This window comes from Saccostrea cucullata, unplaced genomic scaffold (assembly GCF_032062105.1).
Source record: "Saccostrea cucullata isolate Sc308-1 unplaced genomic scaffold, CSIRO_AGI_Scuc_v1 ctg128, whole genome shotgun sequence".
Taxonomy (NCBI): Eukaryota; Metazoa; Mollusca; class Bivalvia; order Ostreida; family Ostreidae; genus Saccostrea; species Saccostrea cuccullata.
In genome coordinates this window covers 532,449-545,114 of record NW_026935471.1, presented here as the reverse complement: position 1 = coordinate 545,114, position 12,666 = coordinate 532,449, and the positions used below count along the sequence as shown (strand labels likewise).

Below are 12,666 nucleotides of genomic sequence, written 5' to 3'. Positions count from 1 at the left end.
AAATCAAAGTTTTACATAGAAATATAAAGGAAAAATCTTTGAAAATCTTCTTCTCAAGAACCACTGGGTCAGAAAAGCTGAAACTTATGTGGAAGCATCTTAGCGTAGTTTAGATTCTAAATTGTTCAAATCATGACCCCCTGGGGGTAGGGCGGGGCCACGATGGGGAATCAATGTTTTACATAGAAATATATAGGAAAAATCTTTGAAAATTTTCTTCTCAAGAACCACTGGGCCAGAAAAGCTGAAACTTATTTGGAAGCATCCTGGGGTAGTGTATTCTTTGTTCAAATCAATAGGGCGGGGCCACAATGGGGAATCAAAGTTTTACATAGAAATATATAGGAAAAATCTTTGAAAATCTTCTTCTCAAGAACCACTGAGCCAGTGAAGCTGAAACTTATGTGGAAGCATCTTAGCGTAGTGTAGATTCTAAATTGTTCAAATCATGACCCCCGGGGGTAGGGCGGGGCCACAATGGGGAATCAAAGTTTTACATAGAAATATAAAGGAAAAATCTTTGAAAATCTTCTTCTCAAGAACCACTGGGCCAGAAAAGCTGAAACTTATGTGGAAGCATCTTAGCGTAGTGTAGATTCTAAATTGTTCAAATCATGACCCCCCGGGGTTGGGCGGGGCCACAATGGGGAATTTTTACATAGAAATATATAGGAAAAATCTTTGAAAATCTTCTTCTCAAGAACCACTGGGCCAGAAAAGCTGAAATATATGTGGAAGCATCTTAGCGTAGTTTAGATTCTAAATTGTTCAAATCATGACCCCCGGGGGTTGGGCGGGGCCACAATGGGAAATCAAAGTTTTACATAGCAATATAAAGGAAAAATCTTTGAAAATCTTCTTCTCAAGAACCACTGGGTCAGAAAAGCTGAAACTTATGTGGAAGCATTCCAGGGTAGTTTAGATTCTAAATTGTTCAAATCATGATCCCCCGGGGTTGGGCGGGGCCACAATTGGAAATCAAAGTTTTACATAGAAATATAAAGGAAAAATCTTTGAAAATCTTCTTCTCAAGAACCACTGGGTCAGAAAAGCTGAAACTTATGTGGAAGCACAGTAGATTTAAATTGTTCAAATCATGATCAATCAATGTTTTACATAGAAATATATAGGAAAAATCTTTGAAAATTTTCTTCTCAAGAACCACTGGGCCAGAAAAGCTGAAACTTATTTAAGCAATTTTGTTCAAATCAAGACCCCAGGGAGTAGGGCGGGGCCACAATAGGGAATCCAAGTTTTACATAGAAATATATAGAAAAAAAATCTTAGAAAATCTTCTTCTCAAGAACCACTGGGTCAAAAAGCTTTATGTGCAAGCATTCTAAGGTAGTGTAGATTCTAAATTGTTCAAATCATGACCCCCGGGGGTTAGACAGGGTCACAATTGGGAATCAAAGTTTTACATAGAAATATATAGGAAAAATCTTTGAAAATCTTCTTCTCAAGAACCACTGGGCCAGAAAAGCTGAAACTTACATCAGTGTAACAAAAAACATGCCCCCAGGGGTAGGGCACAATGTGGAATCAATGTTTTACATAGAAATATATCTGAAAAAAAAATAAAACCTAAGCTGAAGCTTATGTGGAAGCATACTGGGGTAGTGAAGATTTCAAATTGTTTAAATTATGATTAGTGGGGTAGGGTGGGGTCACAATATGTATTACAAGGGGGAAATCTGGTAAAGAACAGAATGGCCAAAGCTTCTCAGGTGAGCGATGTGGCCCATGGGCCTCTTGTTAACTGATCTGATACTTATTTCGGGTCTCCCAGAGAAAAGCATGGAATTTGTCATTATGATTATAAACATTTAGTGAGCTCATTGCTCACAGTACCTCTAGTTTTGTTAAAAATCACTTTCCAGCACAAGAACACATACTCAGAAATCAATATAAAAAGATGTTGGACTTACAAATTGACATTTAAAATTTAGAAACGATTTTAACGACATGTAGATCTTCCACCAATTTGTTGCTGAACCTTATTACAACAACAAAAAAAGAATTTAACTGTTGCTAACCCTGTCAGAGATACATGTTACACACATCAAACATAGAACATATACATATATGTAATGGCGGTAGATGAGAGTTTCGGGGGTATGGAACGCAAGTGGAAAGAAAACTTTTTATATAATTGTTGAATGCTCTATGAACTATCCAAAAATGGTTTTGTGTCATTCTTATATTTTCACAATTGCGTACAAGATTTATATATGAGTATTACTTCAGTTTTCATGAAAAAAACAAACAAATTTAAGTCAAGTCCTTTTTTTCATCTTCAACAAATTATTTCCATGTATTCATGTTATAAAATCTTTTCAAACAAATACACACACATGTATATAAACCTATAAGGCACATCATAACATAATCCTAAACATAATTCATACACAACTTATGCTTAGTTTGACGTACAGTGACCATTCACCTGAACAAAAGTTCATCCTTTCAAAGACAGAATTTTTTCACTGGTTTCTTGTTCAACAAATAAGTCTAAAAGTAAATCTCTCAATATTTAGGAGATTCCGGTACACTCTCCGAATCGTATTGTGGACTTTGGGGGGACGCGCTGCTGGAACGAGGGACCCCCAGAATGTTGAGGACTTTGTTGTCGGTGGGAGCGTGGTCCTGACGCAGAGCAAGTAGACAAAAGAAGGTGTCCACCCCCGACACTATAGTGGCTATAAAACCAAACACCTGCAAAGGTAAGGAGAAATATATCCTTCTTTAAAAGCATTTGGATTATAAAAGTAGTTAAATTACGAAAAACAATAAGAAACGGGTAAACATACAATTTCCTATTTGATGCTCTATATATTCTTATGATTATGCGTATATGTTTTCATTATAAATACACAAATAAAACATAGATTTATTGTTCTTTTACAACTTTGTTAATTTTGAATGTTACTTGTTGTAACAACTTTTTAAAGCTGACAACAATTCTTATAAAAAGAAACGTTGATGATGTTATTAAACATTATAAAACAAGGGGGGGGGGCTGAATCTGACACCTGCAAGTCCTTTTCCGTCGCACATGGGAATATTAAGTGTGTGGCGGAAAGGGCGAGGTGATCCAAAAAGGGGGGGGGGGTATGAATGTATGAGTATAAATACATACCGCCGCTGCAGCGTAGCCCCCTTGTCCGCAGGTGTGGGTGACCATCACGAGGGACGCAATGAAAAACAGAAACGTGAAGATCACACCCACGACGAAATGCTGTAAAAGATACATTTACAGTGCTGTCATAGTATATTAATGCTAAAATCTTATCTCAATAAGAATGCTTTAAAGATTCATCAGATAAAATTCTAGTGCAGTATTTTTTCCCCTTATTACAAGGGGGAAGAACTTAACGAACTAACTCTGAAATTTTCCTTAAAAATTGAGTTACTTGAGAAATAAAAAACTACATGTATATGTTTGATGTATCTCATTTTGTACATTTTCGCTAACAATTCACTTTTATTTCAATAAAAAAATATTTTACTTGCAAAGTTTTGTCCAAAAAAAAGTGAAAAAAAAGGAACAGAGTAACAATTGTTCGCCCTATGGATACACCATTCTTACCCAGATGAGCCAGGGCACCAGTCTTAAGCACCATTTCTCGTCAATACTGATGGCGAATATTATGTAGTTGATGAAGTCTGTAAAGAACACACTGCCCGCCACGAATTCATAGAATCCATAGTTTGACCCGTAGGAATAGTCGCAGGCTAAATTAGCCCCCGCTCCAGCACATATCAAACAAATGAGCGATAGAATCTGAGGGAGAAAACGTATGACATCACTGTCTTTAAAAAATAAACACATTTTAAATATTTCAAGTACTTTAAAATAGATACATATTCATAAATATTAATCTTCGATAGAAAAATTCTAAACTATAGGAATTGGAATTTTTAAGATTTTTAATCTTTTTGAGGTATCAATAGTACTCTAAAAATGTGTATAAATCAGTAGTTGGGTTTAAATTGTGCATAACTTGATGTTATGAACCACACACGTTTTCTGATTACTGCCTTATTTAAAATTCATCGTGTGACCTACATATAGTTCAGCATTAATTAAAGAAAACCACATGGCAAAACTAACTATCCGAAATATTATAAATTTATATTATCAATTAATATAAGTTAAGCTTGTTAATGAATGCTAAATGAACATTTTGTAAATTTTGTTCACTTACATGTATCGTGAAAATAAAAAAAAAAATTAAAAATGAATAAAAACAGAAATTGAAACAAAAACATGCATGGTTAATTACTCACTATCATGGCTGCTTCGAAGATACCTAGAAGACTTTTGACGTAGGTGAGATTGATAGAGAGGCCGGTAGAGCCTATGGGTACAGTGTGTCTGTCCGTGTCCTGATCGGACTTAGACTGACCATTTTCCTCCGAGGACGACATCTACAACGAGGGAATATATATATAAATATGAGTCAATTTCCATGAAAAGAAAGATAACTCTAATTCGAAGACGCCCACCAATTTTTAAAGTACTTAGATTATTCTAAAAGAATTTAAACATTAAAATTCACACGGAGGACGGAAAAATAGCTGTAATGAGGTCATTTTCAGTTTTACACATACATGTACGTCAAAGTTTGGTTGCTATCGTCCTGACTGCTAGTTGAGCTTTTATTTTGATAACATGCGTTTACTTGATAAAAAATAGAATAATTAACAATATTTTCGTAATTTACTTACCAGTATTACGGTTTTTACTTATTTTTGATATCTCCTGTGTTTACTCAATTTTAGATTTAAAGTTTCCTCGCGTGACTATAAATATAGTAAGGGGGTGTATGTGACCGATAAAATAGGATACATATCGGAGTATAGATAACTTCACTAATGGTCGTTATTTTTATGCAGAACCGCGATCTGGCTATTAAATCTATTTAAGGCTAACTGAGATTAAATTTTAAAATCTGCATACATCTTGACTTTTTTAAGGAAAACCAAGCAGGTTTTTTTTTTTACAAAGCAACGAGCAAAGTTGGTAGGTTTTCTTAAGCCAAGATGTCTCTTCTAAATACGAGTTTTAACGGTTATCTGTAGTCAGCGAGTCAGCCATACAAGTATATATCATATCTATAAGTAGTTTGGTAACTGTACATAAGAGTACAATTAACACAATTTGGGAGAAAAATTTTAACCTACATAAAAGTTTTAAGCGGATCTAAGATTATTTAGAGAATAGCAAACGCATCAAGACCTTAGCTTTGTAAGGTCGGGGATTGGCATCTAAACAAAAGGCCTTGGGGCTGGGGTTAAACTACATGTCTGTTAACAGCCTGTAAATTTCAGAGTTCCACATGTAATGCTTTGTAAACTCTTATTTCAAAGTTGATAATCTTTACAATTTATCATAAATGTTACTTGAAACAAAATCCATTGAATTTTTTAAGCAATTTTCCCTCTATAAAATTGCCCTTACATGTATTTATACCTCTCATTTCCTCTTTAAAAAAAACAAACAGTTTTTCCGATCATTCCTCGACATAGCCTCTTGAGCATGACTTGAGCAACTTTTATAATGTCCAATGAGATTGAATACATGTTAATTTTAAAAGTTTATTCAAGCCATTTACAAGAAACACATATTTGAGAAATATTCTAATACACATGTACAATGTAGATACGAATTTCAGTTTCAAGGCAAAATTGAGTTTCGGTTGTAGATACGAGAGTCATTCAAATAATGTATGCAACATACGCTTTATCATATTATTATTTTTTTTTTAAATTGAGAAGTTCTATAAAAGAACTCACAATTACCATATACCGAATGCTCTTTCCTACAATCTTTGCAAAGAAATTAATTTTCAAGATTACCATGGTATCTACACTGAGCCGAAGATTGTTTAAAAATGTCCTATTCCATGAGGATGAAAATGAGGGCGCTCATGTATGTAAAATTTACGTTTCATTACAAAAAAAAGTTGAAGAACTAATATGAAAGATATAGTTTTGGTATATGGAAAGACAAACCTTTTACGCTATACAGTATTCTGATGGATTGAAAAAACTCCACTTATGGAAAAGGGATGCTGCACAAGATTGGTGGATCAAGATCTGTTTGGACACGAACGAATGTAGATTTTGTGAGCAACTTGATATCGGTAAATGCCAGATTTACAGTGAAAGACATTGCCACGACTCTAAACAAATCATCACCACTGCTTAACGATTTCTGACAAAGGAAATATGAATCTAAAATTTTTTTTATCAGATGGATGCCGGTTATCTCCTTAATATCCAGTTTCCTAACAGAAAACACGGGTTAAGTGTGCCAATGATGTGTTGAAGAAGAAATTTTATTTTTAAAAAAGAGTATGATGAGTTAAAACTTTTGTGCACATTAATAGGCAAAAAGGAAGAACAATAATAAGTGGAAACAGAAAGAAATGCAAGGGTTCCAAATACGTCTTTTATCTTCCGTTAGAGGCACGCCATAACATGTACCTCAACCCAATGGAAAAACCCAACAAAGGTAGTTTTTATGTTAAAATCGCATGGAGGAAAATTCAGCAGCTTTTCTGTGAAGGAATCCAAAAACCGGATCCCGAGTTAATTTTTCCTGTGTCTTACAACGCTGCCATAAATAAGCATAGAGACGTAAACGCAATTTTGAAGAAAGGAACGTTTACAGAGTTTAATCCTTCTCCATATTCGCTAAATCTTAGTCGTTGTAAGATTTTTTTAAATCCAAAAAGCCCTGGAAACAATGAGAAGAAAACTCTACAATGAAATGTACATATGTCATGGGGAGCGCTATTCATCAGTGCGTTAGGTACATCCCTTAAGATGAGTATGCTGAAGGCACAGACAAGTCATGTGTAAAGGTTAAGTTCGTCATACTCTTTTGACATAAGTAATCCCGCTCCGTACAATTTGTTTAAAAATATTGAAACATTATTATTATTTTGTACCAATAACAATAAAAAAATGTACTTCAAAAAAGTCATACAAGACTTAAATTATTATTCCGGGTTCTATTTCTGGATTTTGTGAAAACTTTGTCGAAAATAATTATATACAATGTACCACTTATGGCAGGAAAAGTTTTGATTTAAATTTTTTGTCAGCTATAAAGTTTATAATATTTAAAACGCTAAAAACTGTTCTCTCCCAATTTTTTTTGTCCCCCGCTTTCGCGAAAGCAGGGGGACATTAAATCTCATTCGTCTGTCCGTCAGTCTGTCCGTCTGTCAGTCCGTCACAAAAACTTTAACCTTGCCCATAACTTTTGATTTAGCTGAGCTCATATTTCACAAGTGTATTCCTTGTGACAAGACCTTTCTTTGGGTACCACCAAATTTGACCTTTTGACCTTGACCTTGGAGTTTGACCCAATTTTACACAAAAAATCCTAACATTTCTTTGGCCACATCTTTTGAAAGGCAGAAACTAGGACTTTCATATTTCACATATATATTCTTTGTGGCAAGACCTTTCATTGGATACCAACAACTTTGACCTTTTGACCTCGGCCATGGATATTTCCGTACTTATAAAAAACTTAAACCTTGACCATAACTTTTGAAAGGTTAGGGCTAGAGCTTTCATACTTCACATATGTAATCTTTGTAAGAAGACCTTTCATTAAATATCATGAACTTTGACCCTTTGACCTTGACCTTTGAGTACATGTAAGACTTTTTTCAAGAACTTTGACCTTGGTCACAACTTTTGAACTGCCGATGCTAGGACTTTCATTTTTCACATATGTATTCTTTATGGCAAGACCTTTCTGTGGATACCACCAATTTGAAATATTGACCTTGACCTTGAAGTTTGACCCCTTTTACACAAAAATTCCAAACTTTTACTTTGGCCATAACTTTTGAATGATAGATACTAGGACTTTCATATTTCATATATATATTTTTTTGTGAATAGACCTTTCATTGGATACCAACAACCTTGACCTTTTGACCTTGGAAATTTTTCGTACATATAAAAACTTTAACCTTGGCCATAACTTTTGAATGGTAAGGGCTAGGCTTTTCATACTTTACATACGTAATCTTTGTGAGAAGACCTTTCATTGAATACCAAAAACTTTTCCCTTTGACCTTGACCTTGGAGTTCAGTGATGATTAAATATTTCAAAATAAATGACATATGATAGGATGTTCATATTACGCACAATGTGTCATAAAAAATGACATCTCACCCAAAAAGACACCGAAAGCGGGGGACCACAATTCCTTGAATTTGCTTGTTTCATAATGAAGCACAAATTTATTTTATTTATAGAGTACTGCTAATGAAGATATTGCTATGATAGACATGACATTAGATTTAACCAACTATAAAGATTCTTTGAACAATTGAATGTTCATGCGCTTTTTCATCCTTTGAGTTTTATAGTAAGACTTCTTCGTGGTATCCTGTATATAGGTGTGTAATAAGCTTCTTTTTTTCATTTCCATTTTCACCCTCGGGATTAAAAAGGGTTTTTAAAAAACAGCGGCGTTTTGTGATTTACTTCTCCTTGCTCTCAAAATTACTTAGCAGCTTATTCATCTATTTGCAAGATGATTGGAAGCATTCTGCAAAATACGTTCAAAATTATATATTTGTAATATTTAATGTAAAATTCAGATATAATCTCCCGATTTCTTTATATCAAAGAACGATTTTTTTTTTATTATATTCATGTAGTAGTAAAGATGTTAATCAATGATTGGCATTGAATTTGAATAAGTTTAGAGATCTTTTGAACAAAATTAAATTCTGCATAACACATGCATATTTTTTCCCCTTTGAGTTTCAAAATATGTTTTTAGAATATTCACTATTTTTTTTAAGTATTTCCATTGAGAAAAGAGAGACATTCTTTTGTTAGATTTTTCTTTTAAGAGTACGAGGGGGGCATGATAAGTTAAGACAATCACACTTACCCAAAGCCAGACGCACATTTTATATTTTGTATCAGATGAATTCCGAATCAAACTGACTTTTTTAGTTTTGATTATTCCTCCTTAATGAAAATTGATATTTCCTTCCTGGAAACTACATGTAGGTAGATAAGATAAAACCAAAAACATCGTTAAGGAAATTCAGGGATACATGTATTTAAATTAACTTTTCGTTAGGTCTATATGTGGGTGCAACGTTTATCCCAGTATTTCATTTAAGCATTAGAATTAATTACATGTACTTCATTTAATTAATGGACTTTAATCAATCTATTTTTTAAAGAGTAACCATGGGCTAAATTAGTTTGTTTATCTCAGAACAACATTTTTGAAAAAGGAAATTCTTTAAATAAGATAAGGTTTGAATGCATGTAAAAATTTTCTAAGTACTGAATTCGAAAGGACTAGAATTCAACTTTTACCTGTGTTCATTAATCAACTGATATACTGGTAATTTTCAGAAGGGATATGTAATACCGGTATATTATGTATATAACTTCCTCTGTGCTTATCATGTAAATTCAAAATAAAAACATTAAGTTCTCTTTATTTAGATAAAGAAAACCCGTCTTCGTTACGTAAGAAATGTCGAATCCTCTATAGAAAAGGTTCTAGTATTAGATTTGTTATTATATATTAACCGTTTTCCAGAAATGTATATTTTTAACGCAGTCTTGTGAATTACTTACTAGTGCCCTCTATAAAATTTTAAAAAATGTATCATATTCAATTTAAATCTTAAATTGAATTTTTTTTTTTATTTTGCTGAGGACACTTAGTCTAGTTATCTCAATGCACATACACATTACACATGGCGTGACCTTTTATTTAGATGTTGTTCCCTGATAAGCTATTGTTTAAAGCGACATGTGATGTAAATCGCTTTAGGGCCTATATTAACTTCCTGAAACGACGATTGTTAAGTTGTGAGATTTATAAACAAAAAGTAAAATCTAGAGGTAAGTAATAAAAGGAATACCTGTCTAAAACTTACATTTTCTCTCTCTCTCTCTCTCATTAAAGTTGTTTGTTTTAGCCAGTTTATGAAAGATGTCAACAAAAGAACACAAGGGAGCAAACCAGTACAATGGAATAAGATATGAACGTGTGGAATCAACACCACAAAATGTTATGACGTCATATCCACCGCTGTCCTATCCCAACCAGCGTCCCCGTTTTTCTCCAAAATCAATCCTGGAAGCTTACATGCTGGCCATTCCATTTGGACTTTTGGGATTTCACCACTTTTACCTCCGCAGACCAGGATTTGGGATCCTCTATTTCTTCACGTTTGGACTTTTGGGAGTGGGCGTTCTCGTGGATTTCTTCAGGTTGCCATGTCTGGTAAATGATGCAAACAAACGCTTACAAAATCCACAATCACCTCCATCTGAGGACAAGCGTGTAGATGACGCGTACCTTCTGTGGTTTGTCTTTGGTTTGTTAGGTAAGACTAGAGTTCCATCCTCCTTACACTTTTTGCATAAAGAATTAATGTTATAAACTTCTGAAAGTTCTTGAATTCTAATATCGTGTAGAATGATCTCTGTTTTTTAACTATACAGGTTTCCATCATTTTTACCTGCGTAACAAGAGCTTGGGATTTCTCTATTTCTTCACCTGTGGTCTGTTTGGAATAGGGTGGTTAATAGACTGTTGTCGTCTGTACTCAGTTGTTCAGAAAACTAATGAAAAACACAGGAGTGGAATGGACAAATTCGAGGAGTTTTCCCTATTAATGGCTTACGTTTTGAACATTCTACCATTGCCGGGAATTCTGGGAGCACATCACTTTTATCTGGGCCGGTATTTCTTTGGAATTGCTTATTTCTTCACCTTTGGTCTGATGGGCGTCGGATGGTTTACAGATCTATTTCGGCTACCTTTTCTTGTAAATCGTGCAAATGAGAAACTACGAAATACTAGTTCAGCTCCAATACCATCAAAAGTTTACTTAGACGATGCTTATATTCTTTGGTTTCCGTTAGGTTTCCTGGGATTTCATCATTTCTATTTACGTCGGTACGTGTGGGGAGTTTTGTACTTCATGTCATTTGGGTTATTTGGGATTGGATGGATAGTGGATTTATGTCGAATGCCAAGCTTGGTCAAAGAATGCAATGAACGATTGATGATGTTACCTTTCTTAATTCATGATCCAAGAGAGCACGCACCTAATGTAACAAATTCTCAAACTCCTGGTGGTAATGGGGTGCCCGAGCAGCAAGGAGGATACCAGACACCGCATAATGCACTCTACCCATCAGCTCCGCCCTTGGATAGTGGATATAGTCCACAAACTGGTAAAGTATTCAGTGCATACTTTTATAAATCACCCTTATATTTAAATTATAATACATATTATATAGAATATCACATCGTTTCAAGCCACGGTTCGGAGTCCACTTATAGCTTCTCCTAATACAATAGGAGAGGATCGTACATTTTGGCCGTGGTTTGCGTCGATGAACATATCACAACATAACTAAGAACTGAAGATTGATAACAACCACTTCCTATATCTACTGTTGTAGGTGGAGGCCCCAATCCACCGAGGTACATGGATCCACCACCACCGTACACGGAGTAAATATGAAGTAAGGCTGATATGACTTGTTGAGAACAGTGAATATACACTGTATTTCGATTTAATAAATATTGTGTATTTTATGATGTTTGTCTTTGAAATTTATGATAACTAGAGATACATGTACTGTAAGCAATGAGCTCACTAAATGACACAACCTGCCTCCTATGTGGTTATTATGGTAAAGTCCATGATTTGCTCTGTGAGATCCAAAATGCGTGTCAGATTAGAAAGTAAAAGAGAGGTGCACAACTGCATTATGTGATAAAGAATCAGTGAAAGTATCATTAAATTTTATTTAGTGGTATGAGAGGAGTTGGAGATAAGAGATGGGTACCCTTCAAAATTACAGAAAGAATGCTGTGTCCATGTTTTGTTCTGGGAAACCCAAAATACATGTATGTGTCCCATCCAAAAGTTAAATAGGATGTCACGATGGCACTTTGTAACAAAGATTCTGTGAAAGTCTCATTAAATTTCATTCAGTGGAATGAGAGGAGTTGTAGATAAGAGATGGGTACCCTTCAATATTAGAGAAAGAATAACCGTGTCCTTATATATATGAAACATATGGAGATAACGAACATTGTTCAAGATCAAAAGTCCATAAAACAATACAAAACAGGAGCAGAGCAAACACGGACCTCCGAAACATCAGAGGTGGGATCAAGTGCCAAGGAGGCGTGAGCATCCCCTGCCAACCTGTTACACCCGCCGTGTGCTTCTTGTCATGATGGGAAAATAACAGAAAAATCCTTCGTCAATTCAGTGTATAAATAGTAGACTAACAATAAGTATGAAAAACGTCAGTCAGTATTTGATTCGAATTAAATTGTATTTGCTGACAAGGTCATTGTATCGACCATAGAACTTACTAAATGATGACTTTAAACAAGACTGCTGATATTATGATTTCATCAACTTGTTTGTCAATAATTTACCTCGCTTTAGAAATTGTTCATACCTAGAGCATGCCCTTGCATTTCGAAACAACTACGTATGCAGGTGATGAAGGTATATTGCTGCATATGTAAGGGAAGTTGACGATAGAAAAGTTAAAGTCATCATGTTTATCATAGAGCTTGGTTGTTAGATTACCTTTTATGTCTTTTTCAAGTAAGATTT

General features: G+C 34.6%; 2 protein-coding genes across 4 annotated transcripts; one reads left to right on the top strand and one right to left on the bottom strand.

Annotated features, from left to right (window-relative positions):
• Positions 1 to 2,270: 2,270 nt before the first annotated feature.
• Positions 2,271 to 8,969, bottom strand: LOC134242957 (CKLF-like MARVEL transmembrane domain-containing protein 4). Of its 2 annotated transcripts, none has more exons than XM_062725168.1 (5): positions 8,937 to 8,969; positions 4,291 to 4,431; positions 3,590 to 3,784; positions 3,140 to 3,238; positions 2,271 to 2,715 (listed from the first exon to the last, which is right to left on the bottom strand). In XM_062725168.1, the coding sequence occupies exons 1-5, from the start codon at positions 8,952 to 8,954 to the stop codon at positions 2,527 to 2,529; spliced, it is 642 nt and encodes a 213-aa protein (XP_062581152.1). In that variant the 5' UTR covers positions 8,955 to 8,969; the 3' UTR covers positions 2,271 to 2,526. The 2 variants fall into 2 exon arrangements, with proteins under 2 accessions (XP_062581152.1, XP_062581154.1); XM_062725170.1 differs by lacking the exon at positions 8,937 to 8,969 and adding an exon at positions 4,732 to 4,884.
• An 837-nt stretch (positions 8,970 to 9,806) lies between these two features.
• LOC134242966 (uncharacterized) lies at positions 9,807 to 11,624 on the top strand. Of its 2 annotated transcripts, none has more exons than XM_062725179.1 (4): positions 9,807 to 9,913; positions 9,991 to 10,401; positions 10,520 to 11,257; positions 11,489 to 11,624. In XM_062725179.1, exons 2-4 carry the CDS (start codon positions 10,005 to 10,007, stop codon positions 11,542 to 11,544), a joined length of 1,191 nt encoding a protein of 396 aa, XP_062581163.1. In that variant the 5' UTR covers positions 9,807 to 9,913; positions 9,991 to 10,004; the 3' UTR covers positions 11,545 to 11,624. The 2 variants fall into 2 exon arrangements, with proteins under 2 accessions (XP_062581163.1, XP_062581164.1); XM_062725180.1 differs by having other exon boundaries at positions 9,834 to 9,913; positions 9,995 to 10,401.
• The last annotated feature ends 1,042 nt before the right edge of the window (positions 11,625 to 12,666 follow it).

Bases quoted from the DNA above. Each gene is read 5' to 3' on its own strand.
- LOC134242957 (XM_062725168.1), bottom strand. The intron at 3,785-4,290 runs GTGAGTAATTAA...TTTCTCCCTCAG, and splicing joins TCTTCGAAGCAGCCATGATA to ATTCTATCGCTCATTTGTTT. The intron at 2,716-3,139 runs GTATGTATTTAT...TTACCTTTGCAG, and splicing joins GGGGCTACGCTGCAGCGGCG to GTGTTTGGTTTTATAGCCAC.
- LOC134242966 (XM_062725179.1), top strand. From the start codon at position 10,005: ATGTCAACAAAAGAACACAAGGGAGCAAACCAGTACAATGGAATAAGA. The intron at 10,402-10,519 runs GTAAGACTAGAG...TTAACTATACAG, and splicing joins GTTTGTCTTTGGTTTGTTAG to GTTTCCATCATTTTTACCTG. The intron at 11,258-11,488 runs GTAAAGTATTCA...CTACTGTTGTAG, and splicing joins TGGATATAGTCCACAAACTG to GTGGAGGCCCCAATCCACCG.